This window comes from Halichoeres trimaculatus, unplaced genomic scaffold, assembly GCF_033239565.1.
Source record: "Halichoeres trimaculatus isolate MK-OKI-2021-1 unplaced genomic scaffold, fHalTri1.1 fHalTri1_scaffold_18, whole genome shotgun sequence".
Lineage (NCBI taxonomy): Eukaryota > Metazoa > Chordata > Actinopteri > Labriformes > Labridae > Halichoeres > Halichoeres trimaculatus.
Window position 1 is genome coordinate 18,895,944 of NW_027437196.1, and position 23,420 is coordinate 18,919,363.

Consider the following 23,420-nt stretch of genomic DNA (forward strand, 5'->3'; position numbering starts at 1 on the left):
CATTAAACTCAATTTCAGTAGCAGGTTGTGTAATATAGAGCCAGTTTTCTTTTGCCTGTCTTCTGCTGGCCTTCTCTCCTTTCCTCAATCATCAGCTAATACCCTCCTCTGCCGCTCTCCTTCTCTGTCTAGTTGTGTAGACGTAATGTTGCGTGATTACACTGATGATGTGCTCTAAAACAATTCCTAAAACCCCTCTTGTGTGAAATATCACTTTTAGCAGCAGCCATTTTTCTACCATAGTTTTTGAATAATCTGAATAGATCTAATTGTGTTTTCTACCATGTCTGATCTGACATTATACATCTCCTTGTAGTGATGAAGCCCGTTGTTATTCATGCCTGTTAAGGAGAAAAGAAAGATGATTTAATCTGTACCAAAGGGGCAGTGTTGTTTATTTCAGGTAGTAGACTGTTTTCACAGAAAATCCCTTCAAACATGAGAATGAATTAAAGGTAAAATAAATCATTTATTACTCTTATAGGAATATAAAATTAAGATACATGCATTGTATATGGCATAAATACAGTAGGATCAACATTAGAAAATGAGTATTTAAAGAAGAGTAAAGCTTATGGACACTTCCTCTACAACAGCTCCTTTCATTGGTGAAAAACAGCCATGTACTTGTCGTGTTAAACAAATATCATTTTTATCTTATTGTAGAAATAAGAGAAAAACATTAGAAACCTCATATACATTTTACCACAGAAATGTGTACTTTGGTCAATAAAACATACAAAAACAATGCAAGGAGGCACAATGAAAAACTAACTAGTCAGCTGAAACAATACACAAAGTAGCCTCGGTGTTCAAAGTGGAATAGCCAAAGCTGAATTAGTGGTAATAAAGCAATAGAAGCATTGAAAGCTGGTGGACCAGAGCAGCATTATATTCAGTCAGTCAGTCTAGATGACTAAAGGATTTTTCTGGGAGCGTGAGTACCATCTGTGTTTTCCCATTGACACCTTTACAGATGATTTGGGACTGTCTGTCAACATTTGCGGTTTCTCACCACCCTAAGTTTGGCATTAAAATGTTTTTAACTCTTTAAAGACAGATAAAATGTAGATTAAAATACTGTCACAATGATATGATAAAAAGGCACCATAGAGAGTTGTGAGTTGATAATGGATATTAACTGTAACAACTATCGTAAAACTAGCTACAACTTAAAAACAAAATGTACAAACATTAAAATTGTGTTCATTGACAGAAGCCACTTCCTGATGCTTCTGTTACTCCTTTTATTTAAATAAAAAGTCGCTTGCAGTAACTTTAACTGCTTTATGCAAGCTGTTCAGCTTCATTTCAGAGTGAAACCCTTACATAAACTCTGAGCAGTTATCTGCCCTAATACTAACTGATAATCACCACGTTAATTGTGAAATGACACCCCATTTTTTTATTGGGGTGTGAGTTGCATATTTAGCATCAACATGTAAGAATAGCACCTTAGAGCTACATTTGAAGCTCACAGACAAGATTTGTTTACATAAAGTAAGCACACAAAACAGGCACTTCTTTAGCACATGCGTGGATAGGATCAGACATGATCATATTTAACATGCATGAACATCCACGCATACAGTTAAGACCTGAGAATGCCGCGGTAACAGTACATGAAAATAAATCAAAATGAATAAAAAATGTTGAGAATAAAAGTAACTTAGATAAATTTATGTGCATTATTTATCTTTGACACAAGATATTTAAAAATAGCAGTAACAGAGGAAATGTGTTTGGAGTTAGCGGTTACCATTTCCAACCTTTACTCATATCCTCATTTGTACAGATAATGTCTCACTGATAGGATAAAAAGTTACAACAGGTTCTATCACCGTGATGTTTTTGTAACATCTCCAGTACTCAAATCCTTGGGCTGAGTCATAATCTGGGATGTTACACTTCATGGGAAAAAGTGTAAGGTAAAAAGTTTTCTGACATAAAACCTTTGTGGTACATGTCCAACATAACCTATGGAATAGTAGTTTACCACAAGAAGACTCAGGTCTCTTCAGGCACTTCATTACCTCTCTTGTTAAAGCCCAAACAACATTTCACATAAATGCCCCACTTTACTCTAAGTCTTTTTCTTTAACAAAGCCTGTGCTAGAGGGAGAACTTGCTGTTGAGTGCCTTAACGTTGCTGTCTATGAAACAGAAATATGGTAACTCTCCAGCATAGATGATCATAGTATCTGTTCATGCATGTTTAAAAGCCCAGGCATAAAAAAATAACAGAAAAAAGTCTTTAAAGCAAAACAGAGTCATGGCAGCATCCGGTCCCTCCCCTACACCATAAACTGAGTGTATCCCTCAGCGCCTGTGACAATCACATCCATCCAGATCCGCATGGCCTCAGGAGAGGGAGCAACCATGTAGTAGACCCGGTCGTGAGTCTTAACGCTGAAGGTCAGGGTGGGGTTTGGGCTCTGCAGGAGAGCAAAGAAGGACAAAAGAAAAGGTAAATTACAAATAGGAAATTAAAAATTTCAACAACATTAACCTTTACTGTAACATGTACCTTATGAGCATTCTTTAGGTGATCATAATACACTTCCTCAATAGCTTGGAAGTAGATAACTCCTTTCAGCTTGGCCTCATGCTTGTCTGCAGAAGATACAAATAAAGAAATGTTATGAAGCATATTTAATTCATTTCTGTTCTTTGATTGGACTTTGTAATAGTTTGGTGCCTGCATGTGCATCTTGTGCCTTACCTGCATAGTAGGAGAGCGTTCGTCGGTTACGGTCAAAGACAAACCACCGTTTTTTCCAGGTCTTAATTTTGCCTCCCATTTTGATCAAGTAGCCACGGCAGGTCTTTTCTGAGATGGACAAGTGGAAGCATGTGTCTGTGCTATGACCTGCAGACTCAATGTGAGCCCTCAGATCAAAGTCATCCTTTCTCACGGGCAGGTACCGTGTCAGTGGCCGAGACTGGGGGAAAGGAGCAAATGGGTTCAGTGAGGGGAGGCGGTATTTGCAGTAACAACTATGTATTTATATTCTCTAAAGTGTTTATAAAATCATGCAGATGTGTATCATACAACGAGACAGACTAAAGTTTAAGATTCTTTCTTCTGCTGCCAACAGTTGATGGTCCAGGACAGAGAAAAAAAGATGACAGATTATGCCAAAAACTGCTAGAAATGATTGAAACCATGCCGAGGGAAGGAAGTATGCATGTAACGCACAGGAATCAGCTACTGAAGCATTATGGAATGCTCTGTCAATAGTCAAACCAAACAAAACCATCTTCAGAGTACGAGTATCTAACCGACTACATCTAAATAACACAAAACAACTGGACTCAATTTGTATTTATGCCCTTGTTGTGTTTCCATCCTACCTGTGCCTTCTGTTTTTCTCGCAGCTTCACCTCACGGTCGATGAGTTTCTGGCGCCTACTCGTCTCTTCTTGTAACCTTTTCTCCAAATCCTCCCTTCTCCTCCGCTCATCCTCTAGTGCGTGCTTTCGCAAGTCCATCTCTCGCTCCTGAGGAATAATTTGACTGTCAAATGTATTGCAGATTCTCAAGTATGTCACCATGTAAAGATGTCTCACTGTGTTTTTAACTTTGGGTTTTATTACAAATGCAAATCTAGCAGCATAATTGAAACACTCTAGATATAACTAGTTTGAGAATTAGTTGAGCATAGTTCAACTGTGAAACTAAAAAGCTGAATATACATAATGTAGTGACCTTGTCTTCGAGGAGGCTTTTCTTCTCTGCCTGGGCTTCCCTCAGCAGGCGCTCCATCTCCTCTAGCTTGGCCATATTAGAGGTGCTGGCACTACAACACAAACACACACACCCATAAGCAGGTATCGTAAACAAAACAACACAAACAACTTCTTCTCTTTGCAACGAACCATTTTTAATGCAGTCTTAGGGACATAAACAGCAAACAGCTGTCAATGTAATAAAACGTGGCAGCTGCCAAGTCAATCAGGTAACCTGCTTCACTTGCAGCAGGCGTAACAAAGTGAAACCAGCTGGACTTCTTTTCTGTCTATCTTCACAGGTCATACACTTTCTCTGAATGTCCAGGTACAGAAATATTTAATGGTCCAAATCCAAGAATATTAATTGTTTGATAAACAAGATCAAACTACCTGAAGTCTTTTATGTGCCTTTATAACACAATTCACACAATTGTAGCATAAAGCTTTCTGTTCAGACAAATTTGGTACACTCCACTGAGAGCAGTCCTGATTGAAAGCCTTTTATGGTGTGGCAAAGACTGGACCATCCCTCTCCTTACACGAGACTCTCTGACTCTCTGCTGTGTCACTGTCTGTCTGCTGAACACAGCAGTCTTGTCTGGCTCCAGATCTCCCCAAACCACAGATGGCCTGCACATGAGATGCATTCTTGAGTGATAGTACAGGGAAGGAATTTTGTACATTTCTCATGTTAAACAATATTTTTTCCCTCACTTTGCATAATAATCAAACCCTACATCTTACTTTAGCTCTCAATGCAGCACATACGCACTCAAACATTATCTTCATAGAGACCTGGGAGGAATTGGATACCCACTGATCTGTTACGATGTCACAACATTGTAAAGATGAATGGTACACATTAGACTCAGTCTAAACAAATCAGGAGGGAGAGACGGGAGGTTGAAAAAAAAGAAGGCCAACTGAAGTAATCAAATAGAGGAAAAAAGGATCAGGAGGGAGGGCTCAAAAGATGGAAAACATGAGAGTGAGCGTTAAGTAGAAAGTGCCTTCCCGCTTCTTCTTTTTCAAATGCAAATTTCAGATTCCTTGTATCAAATCATAACCCGACTCCCAGCTCTGAACTTTAAGTTTTAACTCATTCCCACTCACACTTTGGTGTAATCCTTATAAAAGATGTTACAGTGAATATTTTGCAGGGGGATAAGTATGCTTCAAAGTATCCAACCAACATTGAAAGTTGACTACATGGAAACAAAAACAAATCAGTAAGCTTGACAGAAAGGTTTTCAAGCATGCTTTGCTGAACTTAAGGCCATCACTTAAATCTAGACTGCGATTAATTTTACAGCCCTGACAGCACACAAATTAACATAACTTCAGCCTCATCTTTGCTTTTTGCCTCCCATCATCAATTTGTCATTTTCTTACCTCCGTCGATGGTAAGGAATCGCACTCATAGTCATTGTAGAACCAATTTAAATCTCTTCAGTGAGTATTTAGATCACTTGAAAAAAAAATCATTCTCTTTCTTTAACATTGATATCTTCAAGGATCAGGAAACATCACTGGAAAAATAACAAAAAGCCCGGTTCCATCATTAAACTACTTCTTGATCCAGCACTGCTCCACATTCTACGTCACGCGTCTTTCAGTCCGATGTAAGCCTTTACAGCATAGTCCGAGTACACGCATACCGAGGATCACAGAGGCAGTCTCTCTCGCAGGAAAAACTCAACACAAAGAGTCAATCTGCAAATGGTTTGGGACTGTGAACATTTTACTGAAACCAAGAGCGTACCATTCAGAGGAACAAGAGGCGGGGAGACAAAAGACAGACGCAACCACTGTAAAAAAGGAGAGAGAGCATGCACACATGGTTTTAGTCCAAAGGGGGTAGACCCCCAAATGTGCCTCAACACTCTCATACTGGTTTGCTCAGTCCACATGGACCTGAGGGGTTTGACTGAACACACACAAAAACATACGCACAGGAACACACACACCTTCATGTTTTCCATCTTCCGTAACCCGACCCTTGCACCCTAATCAGGAGCCCCCCATACTCCCACAGCACACACGGGTCTACACATCTTATTCTCTGAGGGGGAACCATGAAAGGCGGGAAACTGTGCTTTGCAGCCCCACACACTTTTTACATTAACTCACTTTCTACTCTCTTTGTCGGCTCCCTCCCCCCACCCCTTCTTACATATGATGTTTCATATTATGAACACAAAGGGGGATTTCTATGTCTTCAAGTTTTCACATTCTTTTCTTTTTAGCCTTTATGGCATTAATTTATTACATTTATCAGCTTTTTTTCACTCTTTTCCTTCACTCTTTTAAAAATCTGATGTTCATGTTGAAGATAGTTGCTAGAATTAAGCATGCGTTTTAACTTACCTTGAGACATTGTCAGGTGAGCAGGCAGAGATGCTGGTTTCTATAGAGTCAGTACTGTCAACACTTATTGTGTCAAAAGCCTGGTTGCCCCGGTACCCAAAGGCATCAAGGTAAACGTTGGTCTGGGAAGCTGCCCGGGAGCCAGGCTGACCTGTAAGAAAAGAACAAATAGAAAGGATGAGGATTTAGCAGCTGCTCCAGTACAGTCCAACATGAACTGTTCTTTCTTAACATGCATGTACACCTATACTGTACCTGTCTGTGTCACCCCATCTGGGACATTTTGCCCAGAGGGCTGCAATTTTGGATCACAATGCCCCGCCAGCGTGGAGTGTTCAAAATGTCCACAATAAAAAAATAAACACTTTACCAATGCAATGTGTCTTGTTTAAAAATATAAGTCCCCCTAACACACCTGAGATAATTTCAGCAAAATAAGAATATGGATTCAAAGAAACGCCACAAGATGTCTGAAGGAGGACTGTCCTCAGACGCAAATGAAGGAATGTTGACAAAATGACCCAGCAGATACTTAAAATAGAGACAAACTGCCTCTGGATACAGGAAGAACCAAACAGAAAACCCCGATACCATCTGCACATGTAGCAGACCCACCCATCTGATGAGGCAGATCAAGGGACCACTGGGACTTAGGGACCAGGTCCATGTGCCAGTCTCCGGGAAACACAGCAATAGCTTTACAGCAGAGGGTACAAAATACCCAGATTAACCTCAATATATAAATCTGTCTATCTGTCTAGGAAACTACCATCATACCTTTTTAACATTCATACTGCTGGTGAGGAGATCTGCTGAGAAATAGCTTGACAGAATTTTACACTTACACACATATCACAACTTGATGGAGCTGCCCTTTACTGCTTACATTCCTGTGCTATCTCTAAATGAGAAACAACAAAACACAACGAGCTGCACAACAACACACAGCAGGGAGACAATAAGACTATTCATGGTGTATTCATGTAACAGCCCAAACATTGATTTGTTTGTCAAAAAGACAGTAAACAAAACGAGGACAGTAAAATATTTAGTATATGTGAATGAAGGACTTATCTTTACCCACATCCTAACACTCTATCATAAACATTTTCTAAATAATTCAACAAGCCAGTGTATCTGTGTTATCAAACAGATGTTGTCCACATGTGCAGGGGTGTGTACCTTTATGAAGACGTCGAGTTTCTGTTTCCTTATTTGATAAGGAAAGAATTCTTGGAAGAATGCTGCCACAGCTTGTGCTCTGCACCAGGGGCTGATGAGACTACAAACAAAACAGATGAAGGGTTTATCATCTTCGAATGTAACAAAATATATAACTCAGTCTACATAACAAAACATTTTAATGTAAAACACAAAAGAATGATTTAAACCAGGGGTCTGCAACCTGTGGCTCTGGAGCCTCATGTGGCTCTTTGACCCTTTTGCAGTGGCTCCTTGCAGCTTTTAAATATATCATTAACAAAAACTTTTTTGAAAAAAAATTCTTACAGAGGGTATAAATAATAACTACACAGACACAAAGTAAAATCACAATATAACAATTTGTACTAAAAATGTATCACCTCTTGAAATAAACTTTTATTTCAAGGTGATTTTATGCAATTTGTTTTTTTGTTTTTTATTTTGTTATTTCACTTTTTTTTTTTACATTTTTGCAAATTAAGAAAAAAGAATCCACATTTTTTTGAATATTTAGTAAATTTTTGAATTCTTTAAATAAATCACTCTTTTTTGCAATTTTTAGAAAGTTTTACAATTTTTGGAAATAAAGTAAAATTTCAAAATTGCATTATTTAGGGTTTTTATTTTTTATCTTTGCAGATTTATGACTTTATGACACATTTCAGCAAAGTTTTTGAAATTTTCCACACTTTTTAATTTCATTTTTATTTTTGCATTTTTTTTATTTCCGACTTATTGAAATTTCATAAATTTTGCAAATTTATAAAATCTATGACATTACAAATTTCTTTTTTTTTCTTTAATTTGCAAATTTATTAAAAAAAATAAATAAATAAATTACATGTACTATTTTATAAACACAAAAGCTTCTCATTTAGATAATTATTCACCAGATTATACACTTTTTTTTGTCTTAATGTGAAGATAAAGTAGTTTGTGGCTCCCGAATGACTGTCATCCAGGTGAGCTGAGGCAAAACGGCTCTCCGGGAAGTAAAGGTTGCAAACCCCTGATTTAGACTGACCAGGAAAAAACATCCTTCTGATTTGTATGGAATCATTACAGACCATACAACCATCCACATGTGTTTACCTTGTTTGGGAAGCTGCGTCCCAGTGTTGCACATGTAAACTGGGGGGTCATGGTGGGTGTAGTTCTCTTCCTGGGTAATGTGTCACTTAAATGGGACCCAAATTCTCTCTCTGATCGCTTTCTCTCTTCCAACAGGCGGAATTGCTGATGAAGCACACAGACATGCATAAAGGGATGTCTGGTTAATTGATTATTGATTTTATCATGAAGGCAGCTGCTGATATGCACACAGACACACACAGATTACCTGCCTGTGTCGCTGATGGTGTTTTTTGACAGGAAGGGGAGGAGGGGGAGAGTCAGGGAGGGGAGAGGGGTCTCGGTATGACACCATATTCTCTGGCCAATGCACAGATGGGGTTTTGGGAAGGGGGCGGGGATTCAGATGAGACGAGGAAGAAGAAGAGGAGGAAGAGGAGTGACAGTCGGCAGGTGAGGAAGAATTACAGAGCTTTGGGAAGAAGAAAGGTGAAGTGTCAGAAAAGAAAACAGGATAGAAGAAGAGAAACTGGAGAAAATAACACCTTCATACAATACAACATCTAGATCTTTACACTACGCTACACCCCTTACACCTCTACACACACACACCTCGTCCTCTGGTGGTTTGGGGGTGTCGTCATCAGGGACAGGGTTTGGAGTGGACTCAGGAGAGGCATTGGCCAAGGCAGGGGTGTGTTTAAGGTCCCCCCCAAGCTGTGAGTAAAGCTCATTGATTTCACTGACTGTGACATAGCCCTGCAAAGTATCGTGTGGAGACATGAGGGGAGAGACAGGGGGTGAGGCATCGCATTGAGTGAGTCAGCCATATTAATATATGTTAATATGATGAACTCAGGAGTCAGTTAGAATGATGCAGAACTTGATGGCAAAGAAACACAAAGTCTACACACACAAACAAGTTTTTGCACTGTTGACAATATTGAGGCGATTACACAAGACAACAGACATAACATGTTATAGGAGTATTAATATGTGAGTGAGAGTGAGCTGCGCATCACATAAAAAAACATAAAGTCTTTTCTCTTTCATCACAGAGACAGACAGATACACCAAAAAGACAAAAAGAGGAGGGTGTGAAAGAGGGACAGAGTAAAGGAGATAATCTAAACAGAGGAAAATTACAAGAAGAAAGTACCTCAGCATTCTTGTGAAAAATAGAGGAAAAGATGGATGAGAGGGCACAGAGGTTGACTGGAGGAGGAGGAGGAGGAGGACTTGTGGCAGATGTGTTGTCACTGCAATGATTGCTAAAAGACTGACACACATCAGCCAAAGAGGTTGTATCCTATCAGGTAGAAAAGGAAACCTCAGAGATAAAATAGGAAGATAATTCTTCCTGCTTCAAAAGTCTAAAAGAGGAAGAAAGTTCACATTTCCTTGTCTAGCAGCTTTCAATCAAACTTACCTCTCTCAGAGTGAAACCTCGACCACCAGTGAGGTCAGCGTATTTTCTCTCTAGTGTTGCAAGGTTTTCCTTCTCCTGATAGAAATAAACAAAAATACAATGTTATAAACAATTTGTGACTTCGTGGTGATAGGTTTTTGTTGTTATCAGACATGATAAAGGCATTACAGCGTCTTTATAGACACACAAGATGATAATGTCTACCATACCCGTTGCAGCATTGCTTCCAGGTTGCTCCTTTCTTTCATGAAGCTCTCCTTCTCTCGCTGAGCCTGCTGGGTAATCTGTACTGCCTGTTTCTTTAGTGTTAATAGTCGCTCCTGGAGAAAAGGCAAAAACATTTGTTACATGTTTTGTTTTTTTGTAGCATGTCACTAACCCCAAGTGGCACAACATTAAAAATAATATAGATTTTTTTTTTATGAACAAGCAGACAGCTGTTACCTTGCGAGTAACAGTGCTTCTTTGATAATCTGCAATCTCCCGGAGAAGCTGTTGTGTATGGGTCTCTTTTTCCTCGTCTTGCCGGCTCTCTTTTTCAAGCTGCTGGAACTCGAGGTCCTCAAAACGCTTTGTCTCTGTCTCCAGCACCTCACAGTCCTACAGACAAAAGCACACAGAGAAATAGTACAGAGATAAACAGGAGGGCTAAGAAATGTATGTGAACAGATAGGGGAGAAAAAAAATCTAAAAATTAATATAACTATAAACCATATCAACATTACCAGAGAGAAAAGTTGTTCCAAAGCAGTGACACATTTTAAGTTTTATGGTTTTGAACAGTAATAATTTTATCTAAACAAATTATATGAATGTGCAAATGTGCTCAAATAAAAAGACAGATATAACTTGATACCTGATCCTAATTACAAAAACTTTGAAAAATAAAGAAATGTAAATCATTCTACACAAACAATGCAACCCAGACACACAGATCCCACTCATAGTCATGCAAACACCAAATGCATACCCAGCATTCAAGTAAACATGCAACATAGACACACTGAGCAGTCCCCCAAATGAAGATGACTTAAAATTGTGTCTCAAAGAAACTTAAATGTCATTTATGGAATAGACTGCACCAGGAGAAAACCCATGCAGACCAGAAAATTCTTGGGTCTGAACGTAAGTTTGCACTGTTGTCCATCCCGCTGAGTAAGCCTAGGCTGAAGACACATAGATTGATTGATGGATAGAAATCTTTATGTGTGGAGAAAAAACACAAAGCTAGATGAATGTGAATATTTACAACTTATGGGCATCCATCTGTTAGGTCCTACTCTTTCTGCCAAGTTATGCCATGTGGCTGCTATCCATGTGACAGTTGCAGCATTTTGCCACAAGAGGGCTCTGTTGACCTCTAAGTAATTCAGCTTAAGCTGACAGGGTAAAAACATTTTACTAGTGTATCTTAATCTTCTTTAAACCCTCAAAAATGTATGGTTTGGATAAATAAAAATGGTAAAGTAAAATAGAAGACAGTTAGACGTGGAGAGGGCAAAACTTGAACCAACATGAACCAGGCAAATTTACTTAGGATGGGAATAAAGGTTTGTTTACATGCATGTCCTAGCACGGAAGTTATCATGTGACTTTTTTTGGTCTGTTTATGTGAACTCTTGTTCACATATACAGAGTGATTTGATGTCAACATAAAGCAGTTGTGTTCTCAGTTTCCTCTGTGTTTGCATGCACACCTGTTACAGCTCCCGTTATAAAGACCAGAAGAGAACAAACACCTTGTTACATTTTGAATGCAAGAATACTTTGGCTTACACACTCAAATATATATGTATAAATATACCTGAGCATGTGTTTGTGGGGTGTGCATGTGTGTGTGTGTGTGTGTACTGACCCTGGCCAGCTGCTCCTGCAGGGGCTCCTTGGTGGCCTCAGGGCAGCTGTCCAGCTGGGAGCGTTGCTCACACACAATCTGAGCCAACCTCTCTACTCTGCCCCTTTCTGCCTGCAGCAACTCGCACGCCTGACATACACACAGGTCCATACACAGAGACGCACACGCACGCATGTACACATTTGTTTTGTGTACACACAAACACAGGACAGAAAGAGGATGGCAGCGTTAGTGGGAGTGGGGGAGCCACAGTTAGTCACTACGGCACATGGGTCAGCAGGATTAGCCTAGCGGGATGGGAGGGAGGGAAAGCTGGAGAAACAAAATCTAAAAAGGTAATGGAGGACTAGGGAGGGATTAGGTGGAAATGAAGGCATGAAGATAGTGTGACAACCGTGTCACCTCTTCTTTTTCATCTTTTTTTTTTTCCTCTTTGTGAATGAAAATGGTTCAAGGAATGGATGAACTGATTAATACACCTTTCTACAACACCACAACATAAACATCCACCCATAATCTGAACAAGCACTCAACTTCATTTCCTCTTGGCAAAGTTTCTCTCTTCCTCTTATTTAGATCTTAGGATTTGTTTCATAAAGCTCAGGCTCTGCTGGATGTGTGGACTGGAAAACGTCAGAACCTGCCTGCACATATTCATCCAAACCAACTCAAAGCATGTGCTTACAAACACACACTGATCACACAACAAATTCAAGCTGATTCTCCACTTACACTTCACACCCAGTCAATGATACCATATATTGGTCTTAATGCAGACTGACACACGAACACTTGTTTCTGTACACCAGCCGCTCCACAGCAGGCGAGTGTAAGAAAGTACCACTTGGTGACCGCTATACCCTGGGCAGTATTAACAGATATATATTTGGACCACCGACAGCATGAAAAGGATTAACACTTACCAGTAAGTCACATGACCCCAAAATTTATGGCAGTCTCAGCATAGCTTATGCATTTTCAATACCACACACATACACACACATACACACATACCAAAACTCTTGGAGATGTGAATGACGTGCTGTCAATGAAAATTAGGTAGAAACTGACTGATTGTACAACAATTGCATTTTTTCATTTGGTCTAGTTGTTGTTTCTCCTTTCAACTTGATAGAAACACAACTAATCAGTCCCACTGTTAAGAGGTTAGGGACTATTTGCAGATTCAATCATCATACCTTTTACTCAGAGGTCAAATAAATTTTGCATTTCAAGCTTCCTCTCATCTTTTGACGTGACTGCATGTCATCAGGTGTTCAGTATCAATCATTCTGAATCCCTAAGAAGTATCGCTTTGGCTCTCATTGGTTTACCTTTTCTTTTTCCTGCTGGGACCTGGTCTCTAGGTCAGTCATCTTGTTGTGAAGAGCCTCCAGAGCATCTTTTTCCTGCTGGAGAGCAGCTGCTTCTGACTCCATCTCAGCATCCACCAGAGCTCGCTCAACCTCCACCTTAGATAAATAAACACAAGTGGGTAGTTTCTCTATCTCTCTTCAGTAAGTGATGTCTCTGAAGTGAATTGGTGTTGAATAACATGTTTAACTGTAGATTTAAATCTGTGTATGATGTTGCCCAGTTTCATTTTGTTATCCTTAAAATAATAATCAAATGAAAGTGTATCATGTCGGGTCCAGTAGTCAATGCCTCTTTCTCTTCTTTCTTTTACCTCTCGGGCAGATTCCTCTATTTGGTTGTCCAGCTCTTTGATCTTTTGCTCCACCTCCTCTATGTTGTTCAGCACCTGGATCCTCTCCTCTTCCACGCGCCTCACCTCCTCCTCTGAAGGCCTCCCTTCATGTCTGTGGTAACGAGCAGCATCGTCCAGGGCCTGGAAACAGCATCACCAACAAAACCGAGGATTGGTCCATCAACAAGAAGCAACTTTGTAAAATGGCGTTAAGGGACATCATCCATCCAATGACTTAGTTTTCAATAGCAAAACTAGGAACTAACAGAAAATGTTATTTTTCTTTGCAGTCGTTAAGCAAAGAATATATTTGTACTTTAACAGCGAAGAACTTTGGACAGACACAGGCACACATACACCCTCACACAGAAACACCAGCTGTCAATTCTGAATAGTAACACATCATCTGCTCTAATCTAATAAAGGGCTGTAAATATCTCCCATCTGTGTATCTGCAGGATGCGTATGTTGATACTTTCCTAGTATTAGGAGGAGTGATCCTTGTCACTCTCATGTTTTTCACAAAGAACAGAGCGCATCATCACTTCCTACATTAATCCTGATTAATTTTTTAAGTAGCTGACTGAAGTCAAAGGTTTGACTCTGGCAGTCTTGAACCCTTGTCAAACCAAGTGTGTATGAGGTTGTGTGCACTGATAAGTGTTTCTAAATCTATGATGTGTTCCCTTTGTACCTCATTGGTCCTTAAGGTTCTCGGAGAAGGAGAGGGGCCAAAGCTTCGCACGCTGACAGCGGGAGATTCTGCCCTGTTGTCCCGCTGGCCACTGCTGCGCCTTCGTCGTACCAGTAGATCATCGTCATAGAAACCATTTTCTAACCCCGGGGAGGCTATGTGTCCATTCCCTGTCATTCCATTAACAGCTGAAGAGTCAGAAAACACTGAAGGTGTGTCTTCATCATCGTCATTCACTTGAAGCTTCTCGAGCTCCTGGTTGATCTTCTGGAGATCTGCCACTGCAGATGTAGGGTCTGTTGTTGTGCTGCCTCCATCTCTGTCAGACCGGCCCAGCTCTGTACAGAGAGACAGGATGGTCTCTAGCCGCTGTCGCTCCTGAAATGAGCCCAAAAACAGACATAATGATATTAATTAGTTAATACAAATTTATTTTATTCATTTGGAGTTGTTTATTTAAAAGACTGCAATGACTAGAAACTACTTAAACTTAATGTAGTGATATTATGCTGGGATTAGTTCATTGTCTTTAAGAGGAGTTCACAACAGAAGTATTTTGGCGTAAATACTTCAGAATATAACCTTTGTTTGTATGACAAGGAGCCTTCATTTACAGACATAAAATGTAGGCTCCTGAATAAAAAGTTGATCTTATCAGTTTACTATCAGAAAATCTCACAACATTTTTAACTTTTCAGAATCAAAATCAGAAGTACTTTATTAATCCTCTGGGGGAAACTGCTCTTTTGTCACTGCTGCTCCTTCATAAAGTTGAAAATAAAAAGATTTAAGAAATTACAAAATATACAATATGAGAAGTTATAAAATTAAAGATGTAAGAAATTACAAGTATAAGAAGAGGGGAAAAAAAGAAGCGTAAGTGCTTAACTGCTGTGCTCTAACTGATTTGGATTTTATGTTTCTGCAGAAAATTCAACATCCAGCTTTGATCCATGCAGGAGGCACTGAGTCACAACAGTTTCCCTACAGCAGTGTCCCATCTTTCCATCATAAAATAAGTTTCCAATGCTCAGGTTACCTGTGGCAGCATTGCAGAAACTGATCCGTCCTCATTCAGTTTAAAAATGTATCCGCTCTAGCACATTTTTCAGAAACACAGTTTTAGTAGATCCAGTGCAATCTTCCAATAAATAGTATTTCCTCTCATGAGTTCAGCAGTAACTCCACTGCAGGTGGAAGTAAACCACACAGCAAGCCTGTGTGCGAAATGTTGAATGTCGAAAAAGGTTTGAAAAAAAACGCAAGTTGTGTGTGTACACGTCTGCGTCCAACAGCGAGGACAGCAGGCTAATGAGAAGGTGAGCAGCTGTCAACTTTCGGAAGTGTGCATGAGAGCAGGCGATGACTCCATTCACAGGAATGTGTCTGTGTGTTTGCACACTAAGGTAACAAGACACTTTTGAGGGAATTGTGCTCTAGGAAGAAATCCAACACAGGTAAAGCTTAAGTCATCACAGACTCAGGACAGTTCTTTACAATGTTTTACCCATTAAGAAAGGCCAGTATTAAAAGTCATACATACAAAAGATACACTTTTTATAAGGTCACATATTATTTTACTGAAGAGATATAAAAGATAATGCAGTCAAATAAATTAAAATATGATTAAAAAATAATTAATGGTAAATAAACTTGTATACATGTGTGAATCAATACACACAAACAAACAAACATACACACCCCATTTATAGAGTGTAATGTGAACCATTAGCTACAGCACAACAAGCCTGTGTCAGTTTGACACCTTGTTCTATTCTAATGCACACAAGTCTCTGCGGAGCCCTTTTGGTAATCAGCTGCCAACTACAAAGGGACAGACAGACAGAGTGAAGTCCACTGAAAAAGAGAGGAAAAAAGAGCTGGTGTGTGAGATAATGGATAAAAAATACAACAGTATGAATTTAAGTAATACTGCCATAAACAAGTTTGTAAGTGCAGAGATTGAGTACAATACCCTGCAGATATCCTGACCTCACTAAAGATAAATATCCTGAATGATGCAGTGGTGAATTATTGTTTAACTAATTTTTTTTCCAAGTTAAAATAACTTTTACTGCTCAAGCAAAAACGAAAAGCATTTTAACATTAACAGGATGCAGATCATTACTTCTACCACAAGAGGGCAGCACAGGTCTGAAAAATGCTTTCCAGGGCTAAAGCTATCGAAGTGTTTGGTTTGGGATAAACTTTAAGCGCCTCAAATTATAAAATATAAGCAGAAAAAATATCTTGATGTTATTAGTTCTTCTGCTCTATTTTTTTTTTAAGATGAAATGTTGATGTTAACACCAAATAAGCCACTCTGTAGAGATTATGTCATCTGTTTAACAAAAGGCTGTTATTTTGCTACATACAAACTAAAAAAAAGTGTCTTTACATGAAATCTTCTCAAATCTGAGAATCCGTAATGTTCTATTTTGACATTTGAAATGCAATTTGTGTCTCAGTTCAGAGCAGTGGAGGCAGATCCACCATCCTCCATTTGGTAAATATAACTTAAACCTCTGTGGTGGCTAAATGAAACCCAGTGTGAAGCTTGTTAAATGGCTGGGTTTTCACACCCTCCAGAAAAAACTTTTTCTCATGTTTTAACCTCCAGTTCACTTTGCAGAGTGTGGCTGAGGAGAGAGACAAAAATGAGAGGAGGTTTATGAGTCCAGTTGTCATTATATGTGGAGCATCTGTATGTTTATCCACCTGCTACACTAAAACTCCCCTCTCTAATCTTTTGGGTTCCTCTGACCAACATCTTATTGATGTGTTCTGTGGCTCCTCAGTGGTCTGAGCCACACTGGGCGGACCTCCAGTTGACTGACATAAACATGCACCACACATTCACAAACAGAGACAAACACAAGTATAATTCTAGCGTAGGGTTAAGAATAGTCCTTAGAAAATAGGCTAACTGCCAGAAGCATCTGTGTAATGGTGGAGTTGAATTTGTGTGTGAGCATTAAGCTCCCTGGGAGAGTCTGATTGAGGGGACAAGGAGGAGGTTAGTATGAGGAGGAGCATTCCTGAAGACATTCCAGGCAGTTTGTATCTCTGTGTGTTTTCATGACTGTGTGCAGCGTTTTTTTCTCCTCCTTCTTTTAAAATCCAAATGCTACAAGGATTTCACCTGTTGAAAGATGGTGTTTTGAGGTGTGCGAGCCTAATTTGCATTGCTAAAGCCAATGTCAAGAGGGAAAATTTCTGTCTACATATGCAAACCCAAACTCACCAGTCTCTCCACCTCCTGCTCCCTGAGTCTCTCCTCTTTCTGCCGATGGTGGTAGTCTGTCAGTTCCTCCTTCCCGCTAAGAGAGCTGATACTCCCCCTTCTTTCCCTGAAGCCCCCAGGTGGGGTCACTCCTGCCTTTCCAAATGACTGCCTCCTCTCGCCCAGACCCATCCCAGGTTCCAAACCCGCCTTTCCAAATGAGGACCTCCTTTCGCCAAGTCCAGGAGCCCCAGTGAGTTCAAGGCCTACCCCTCGCCTCTCCCTCTCTCCCAGGTACGCATCCATCCCTGCAGACACTGCATGGCTGGTCAACTCTGTTTGGTTGGAACTTGCAGAGCTGATGGAGCCGACAGAGCTGGTGGAGGTAAGGCTGAGCTTCTTAGCAACACGTGGAGAAGAGGAGCCGCCTGCTCTGGATGGTATGGTAACATCAGGTGGGGTGGTTGTTGGGGGGATGGAGGGAGTAGTGGAAGACAAGATCTTTGGCGTAGAAAGGGAGATAGACACGACTCCTTCTCCCTTGGTGGTGTTCAGGTTTTGATTCCTGGTGGAGGAAAGCTGACTGCTGTTACTCGAGTTGTGGTTGAGGTCAGTATTGCCATTCTGGTTGTTGTAATAGTCTTTGCTGTATTTGTAACCCCCCGCTACATCAGATCGCCGTGGAGGCAAGGTAGACAGGGTCAAGACTCCATTGTTGTTGTCACGGGGTGATGGAGAGGGGCAGAGGCGTGGCAGCGAGCGGCTGTGTCCTCCTCCCATCATTCCAGTGAGCGAGCCTGCAGAGTACTTCCTGGTTCGACTGGTGGACATGGGCTCTTGGTTGCCGAAGCTACGGCGGCCAAGACGGGGGCTTGAGGGCATGCTGACTGCGCCCCCTGCTGAAGGGGTACGGGATGAGGAGGACGAGGAAGTGGAAGGAAGAGAGAGGAGGAGGCTGTTGCTGCCATCAACAGAAATGGAGGAACCGCCACCGCTCCACGTGGACAATAAATTAGAGGAGCCTTGGCTGTGCAGTCGCCGGCTATCGCTGTAGCTAGATGTGCGGGAGGATAGAGAAGAAGAAGGGTCTGACCTCCGTCCAGGGGAAGAGGGAGGAGCGGATTTCAAAGACATTGGAGGACGGTCTGAGCTGTAGAAGCGCCTTGCCTGCTCCTGATAGGCTGTGGAAGATGTTGCTGGACTTGTGATTGGTGTAGTTGGGGGAGACTGAGGAAAGAAATGGGAGACACTAAAATCAGGAGTACTCCCAATGTGATCCAACTGAAACATCTAATACATTTGAAACTAGAAAAGCACTCAAACCTTTGCCAAGCATATTGTGATTGTGACGCATGACTTTAGTCCTACTTTAATGTCATACTTCCTTTCAGCAGACTGTCTGCAACAATTTGGTGTTAGTTGCAGGTTTGTACGATAATTTGTTTCCTGACAGCGTTGAAAATTATGATAACCCAGTACATGTTTCATATTCCAGATCTTAGTATCCAGAATATCGCCAGGGTCTGGATCATACTTTAACATCAGTCAGAAATTTATGGTGACCTTGTCTTGTATTGTTTTGCAAAGCAATCCGACCATTTATTGTGGAGTTATATACACATACGGTGAAAAGTGCCCTATCTCACAATGATAAAAAATATGTTTCCAAACGGATCCAAACGGTGATCCAGATCATCTCAAAATTTAATCACTACTTCCTTATCCCATTTTGAACATTTCCTGATAATTTCATCAAGATCCGCTCCTTAATTTTCTAGTTATGTTGTTCACAGACAAATAGACAAACAAACAAGATCTCCCAAAAACATAACCTCCTTGGTGGAGGTAATAAAATATTTCAAAAGGCAGAAGAGACTCAGGCTTCAGTCAGTAAGTAGACCTGTTCTCTGTGACAGAAGGAGAGCTAAGTTAAAAAACTAAAGACAGCTGCTGAGCTCAGAATGATGAGTTAGCTTTAGATGGGCAGGTTTCTATGATCAGTAACCCCTGATAAGCCAAGGTTATAACACAGACTGTGCAACTTAAAAGGCAAAATAATAAATCCTAAAGCTAAAAGATGGCTGACCTGTGTCACACTGAAGTAGGAGGGGTTAGCATTCCCATTGGCTCTGAGACTGTTTTCCAGAGCAATCTTCTTACGCTGCAGGGTGTCCATCAAGTCGCGGAGCTCAGAGGCTGATCGCATGCCTCTGGCGCTGCTGGTGCCACCCACCACTGCATGGCCGTAGTCACTGCTAAACTTCAGGTAGTCTGGAGGTGGGTTGGAGATAAATGGAGAAATACATTCAAGCGTGGAAATGCAGAATCACTGAGATGTACAATGCCTTGTAGGAAAACAGAGAAATATGACCAAAGTTGGTGGTGAAAGACGACAGCAAGTACTATAAAGATACAGTCTTTTTACTATTTAAAGTTTATTATACAGAAGGAAAACAGTTTAACGATGATAAAACAACAGGGTAGGTACTGTACTCTAATAGTGGCTAACAGTTAAAATGTAAAGAACAAAACAAAGTCTCTATTCAACTTTTTGAAAAATGAGCAAAACAAGACCTGTGGAAGGAAAAGAATGAGCGGGAGGACAGAACAGAGGGAGGGGCAGAGTCATAAATGGTTGCAGAAGACAGAGGGAGAGACTGAGTGTGTACCTGAAGCAGCAGCTGTTCATAGATAGGGGCCTTGGCAGGACAAACTCAACCCAAACAATCTGAAAATGGTAGCTAACCACACAGAGTAGGAGTCCAGTCACGCACACACATGCATGCAAATACACCCTCACACAAGACCGTCCATTAGATCCAAGACAAACATCGCAACTCTATCTCCACTTCAGTTTCCAAAAGTAGAGTTTTGGGAAATGAAAAGGACCACAAAATATTCCTGACTGCCCTCAGGAGGCCCCCCGCCCTTCCTTAAGACTTTTATTTAAAGCCGTTTCAGCAACATGGGGTCTTTTTCCAAACCTCAGCTGAGTCAGTTTCACTTCCTTCCTTCAAAATCTGAAAGCCAGATCAGCAGAAAAAAAATCACTAGATTAAATACAACTGATTATTTTTCTGAAGAATAGCGATTTATTTTCTGTGCAGAAATAAATACATGAATAAATATCCCACTATTAAAATACAAGGGAAGGGTTGGGTAGGGGAAAGCAATAAGTGAAAAACCTGCCAAGTGTTTTTTTTCATCTGTGGCTTTATGTGGAAAAGGAGCTATTACAAGCGGAGACCACCCAGTGTTTCACTTTACACACACGCTCACACAAGTTTTTGAACATCTGACAAATGTGGACGAGGCCTGAGACAAACACCCGTAGTAAGTATACTTCATATGACTCTGCACTCAGAGCGAATACATGGGTTTAATAGTACATAAGATAATTCAACCAGCAAAGCTTGATGGTTTGTTTTGAAAAAGAAACATAAGGTTCAAAAAGTATACATGACAGCTCAACACACGCCTGTGTGAGAAAAAGTCTAACCTAACATGGTGGAAAGAAATGGGGCAGAAAATTAAAGGCATCATAAGATCCAGAACCACACACAGCCAGGCACACACACACACACACTCAGGGTGTTTGTGTCCATACATGGGCAGATTTATACCGGAGCCCTGGTGTGCACTAACTCTGCTGTTTTCACTTTTATGCTCTGCTCATTTTCCTTTGAGGGGGTTTCTACACTTTAGGTGCACGTCTTAACTGTGTGATTCTTGGCAAACTGGAGGTTTGAGGTTAAGATTTTGGTTGCCTGTTGCAGCATTTTTTAAGAGCAAGTGTGTGAGAGACAAAGAGAGGAGTGGAGTCAGGATTCCACTGATTACAGCAAACAGACACACACCTTTACAGCCCGATCAATCACTAAGGAGACGGCAGAGTCCAGCTGTATCACCACAGCAACAGAAGAGCACCAGATGACAAAAACATTCCAATATGCTTTGACTTTAAGTTTTGGCATGTGTTTAACGGTGAGACCGTATGTTTAGGGAAGACATATGAGAGGGCTGAAAAAAATACCTGTCCCCACCCATCTTTCAGTGTTTCCACGAGACTCTCAAAACTAAGACCCCGCTCTCACACACCTGTCTGGGTCTTTGTACCTGTAACTTTATCCTAAAACTCCTGGCAGGACATAGGAGCAAAGACTTCGGTGAGACCAGATGTTTTATCAGAAAATAAGCAGATGTAGATCCACAGGAGGGGATTGAGTGAATTACAGATCGACAGATGATAACAAAGGGAGGGGGATGAAAGAGAAGATGATGATGTGGCAGAACAAAAGGCAGAGGAGGATCAGCAGATGAAGTGCAGGTCAGGGGTCAGGAGAGAGGTTTAGCAGACCCCCTGTGTTTGTGTGTTTCTGTGTTTCTGTGTGTTTGTGTGTTTGTGTTTACCTGTGTTGTAGGCTAAAGCAGACACGGGGCTCTTTTGGGGAAGCATGCTTTTCATTCTGCTGGCCTCCTCAGGATGGTTGAACCGGAAGAAATAGGATTTACCCAGGCACAGTGAATAACCTGAAGAGAGAGCAGAGACATATACAGTATGATTAGAGATGAAAGTGATAAGAATAAAAATAGTAAACTAGTCTCTCTTGACATGTCTATTTAGACCATATTCACCAAGTTTGAAGAGGCAGTCCTAAGTACAGCTTCATATTTATGTAAACTCAGAATATTTATTCACAGCCAGACACACTTGCATGCACCAGTGCATGGTCAGCCAACCCCAACCACAGTGTTTGCTCTGGCCATCAATTAGGCCAAGAGGGCCAGGTATTAAACAAGATGTCAGGGTCACAACCTCTGTAATACACACAGCCAGACACAGCTGTCCAAATAGCTCAGAAGGGAAGAGACTACAGAGCACACACACTCACACTTACACACAAACCTTTGGGGATTTGATGCTGGGCAAAAGTTTTGAAAAATTGTTAAAGGAATGAAAAAACATTAGTGATTGCACATTTAGGAAGTGAAGAGGAGAGAGAAAATCCCCAGACTGTGTTAAAAAAAAACAAAGAGACCACCTCACATTTGTCTATCTTCTAACACCCACATGTAACCTCTTTGCTCTCACCATTCTTTCCACCTCCGCCCCAGAGGGTAAAAGGTTCAGATAAGCATTACAGTAAACCCCCCATGTGTTTAAAGGTTTAAAACAGCACCTCCTTAATAGCTCCATTACAGTTACATCAGATTCCTTAGACCTGAAGTCAGACACAAGCACTGAAGCATGAGGGGGGATAGCGAGAGGGCAAATGGAAAAAGACTGAATGGAAAAATCTCTGAATTATTTTCCCTCTTTTCTACTCTTCCATATTCCTTTCCCACTCTCATCGTATGTATAGTTTCAAAACAAAGTGTTTAAGCTTAAACACCTGAGCCAATAACCACATTCAAGCTTAAAGTTTAACTAAGAGGGTCCTATCTGTCTAAACATTGCTTTAAAGTGTGAGGGGAGCAGTTTTTGGCCTTTAATGTTGACATCTAAGCAAAGTTGTGAGGTGATGGTGCGTACACCACATGCATGAAAACAGTGTAAGAAATGTTTAGTCTACACAGCTGGACTGTGAACTCTTCAAATACATCTTAATGTAAACACTATCTTGCAGGTTTAGGTGAAGACTCAGCAGGGGCGTATTTAGTCGTTTGGGGGCCCAAGGCAAACCCAGTCAATGGGGCCCTCCATGTCCTTGTAATTCATCTTCCTCAGAGCTAGACTGGCCTTCCCTGGGTCTACTGTCTCTTTCCGAGAATCAAGGCATGAGACGGTGCTTATCTTGTACATGGTAACTTAACGCAACTAAATACATTTCCTCAAGTTCTGTACTTTAGTTTGATTTTGAAAAAAGTGAATACACAATTTAGTTCACTTTGTCCTGGATTTGAAATCTTTTATGGTCAATTGACAGCTTATTTGTCCCACAGTAGGGAATTTACAGAGTAACAGTAACAAACAAGAAAGTATGAAGTGAAAAACATTACAATAGGTAAATATTGAAAAAAAAATGTAGTAAAGAAAAAATATGTGAATATCAAGCACAACATAAAACTGGAAAAAAATCTACTGAAAGAGGTGATTTTTACAGTTACCATGCTTTTTGGTACTATTATTTTAAAGTT

General features: G+C 40.6%; 1 protein-coding gene across 5 annotated transcripts in view; it reads right to left on the reverse strand.

Moving 5' to 3' along the window:
• Nucleotides 1-400: 400 nt before the first annotated feature.
• The window catches only part of phldb2b (pleckstrin homology-like domain, family B, member 2b), a 43,047-nt gene continuing 20,027 nt past the window's right edge, over nucleotides 401-23,420 (reverse strand). The window contains exons 6-26 of one of the 5 annotated variants that reach the window (XM_074693413.1): nucleotides 21,693-21,812; nucleotides 19,369-19,553; nucleotides 17,304-18,509; nucleotides 14,060-14,437; nucleotides 13,345-13,506; nucleotides 12,992-13,129; nucleotides 11,658-11,786; nucleotides 10,247-10,402; nucleotides 10,012-10,122; nucleotides 9,803-9,877; nucleotides 9,533-9,682; nucleotides 8,986-9,132; nucleotides 8,642-8,845; nucleotides 8,395-8,538; nucleotides 7,282-7,381; nucleotides 6,100-6,250; nucleotides 3,710-3,800; nucleotides 3,355-3,501; nucleotides 2,723-2,942; nucleotides 2,528-2,613; nucleotides 401-2,435 (exon numbers count right to left, since the gene is read on the reverse strand). In XM_074693413.1, the coding sequence (XP_074549514.1) occupies nucleotides 2,295-2,435; nucleotides 2,528-2,613; nucleotides 2,723-2,942; nucleotides 3,355-3,501; nucleotides 3,710-3,800; nucleotides 6,100-6,250; nucleotides 7,282-7,381; nucleotides 8,395-8,538; nucleotides 8,642-8,845; nucleotides 8,986-9,132; nucleotides 9,533-9,682; nucleotides 9,803-9,877; nucleotides 10,012-10,122; nucleotides 10,247-10,402; nucleotides 11,658-11,786; nucleotides 12,992-13,129; nucleotides 13,345-13,506; nucleotides 14,060-14,437; nucleotides 17,304-18,509; nucleotides 19,369-19,553; nucleotides 21,693-21,812 (4,241 nt within the window). In that variant the 3' untranslated portion in view covers nucleotides 401-2,294. The remainder of the gene's footprint in view (nucleotides 2,436-2,527; nucleotides 2,614-2,722; nucleotides 2,943-3,354; nucleotides 3,502-3,709; nucleotides 3,801-6,099; nucleotides 6,251-7,281; nucleotides 7,382-8,394; nucleotides 8,539-8,641; nucleotides 8,846-8,985; nucleotides 9,133-9,532; nucleotides 9,683-9,802; nucleotides 9,878-10,011; nucleotides 10,123-10,246; nucleotides 10,403-11,657; nucleotides 11,787-12,991; nucleotides 13,130-13,344; nucleotides 13,507-14,059; nucleotides 14,438-17,303; nucleotides 18,510-19,368; nucleotides 19,554-21,692; nucleotides 21,813-23,420) is intronic. The other 4 variants (XM_074693416.1, XM_074693414.1, XM_074693415.1 and 1 more) reach the window with 4 other exon arrangements.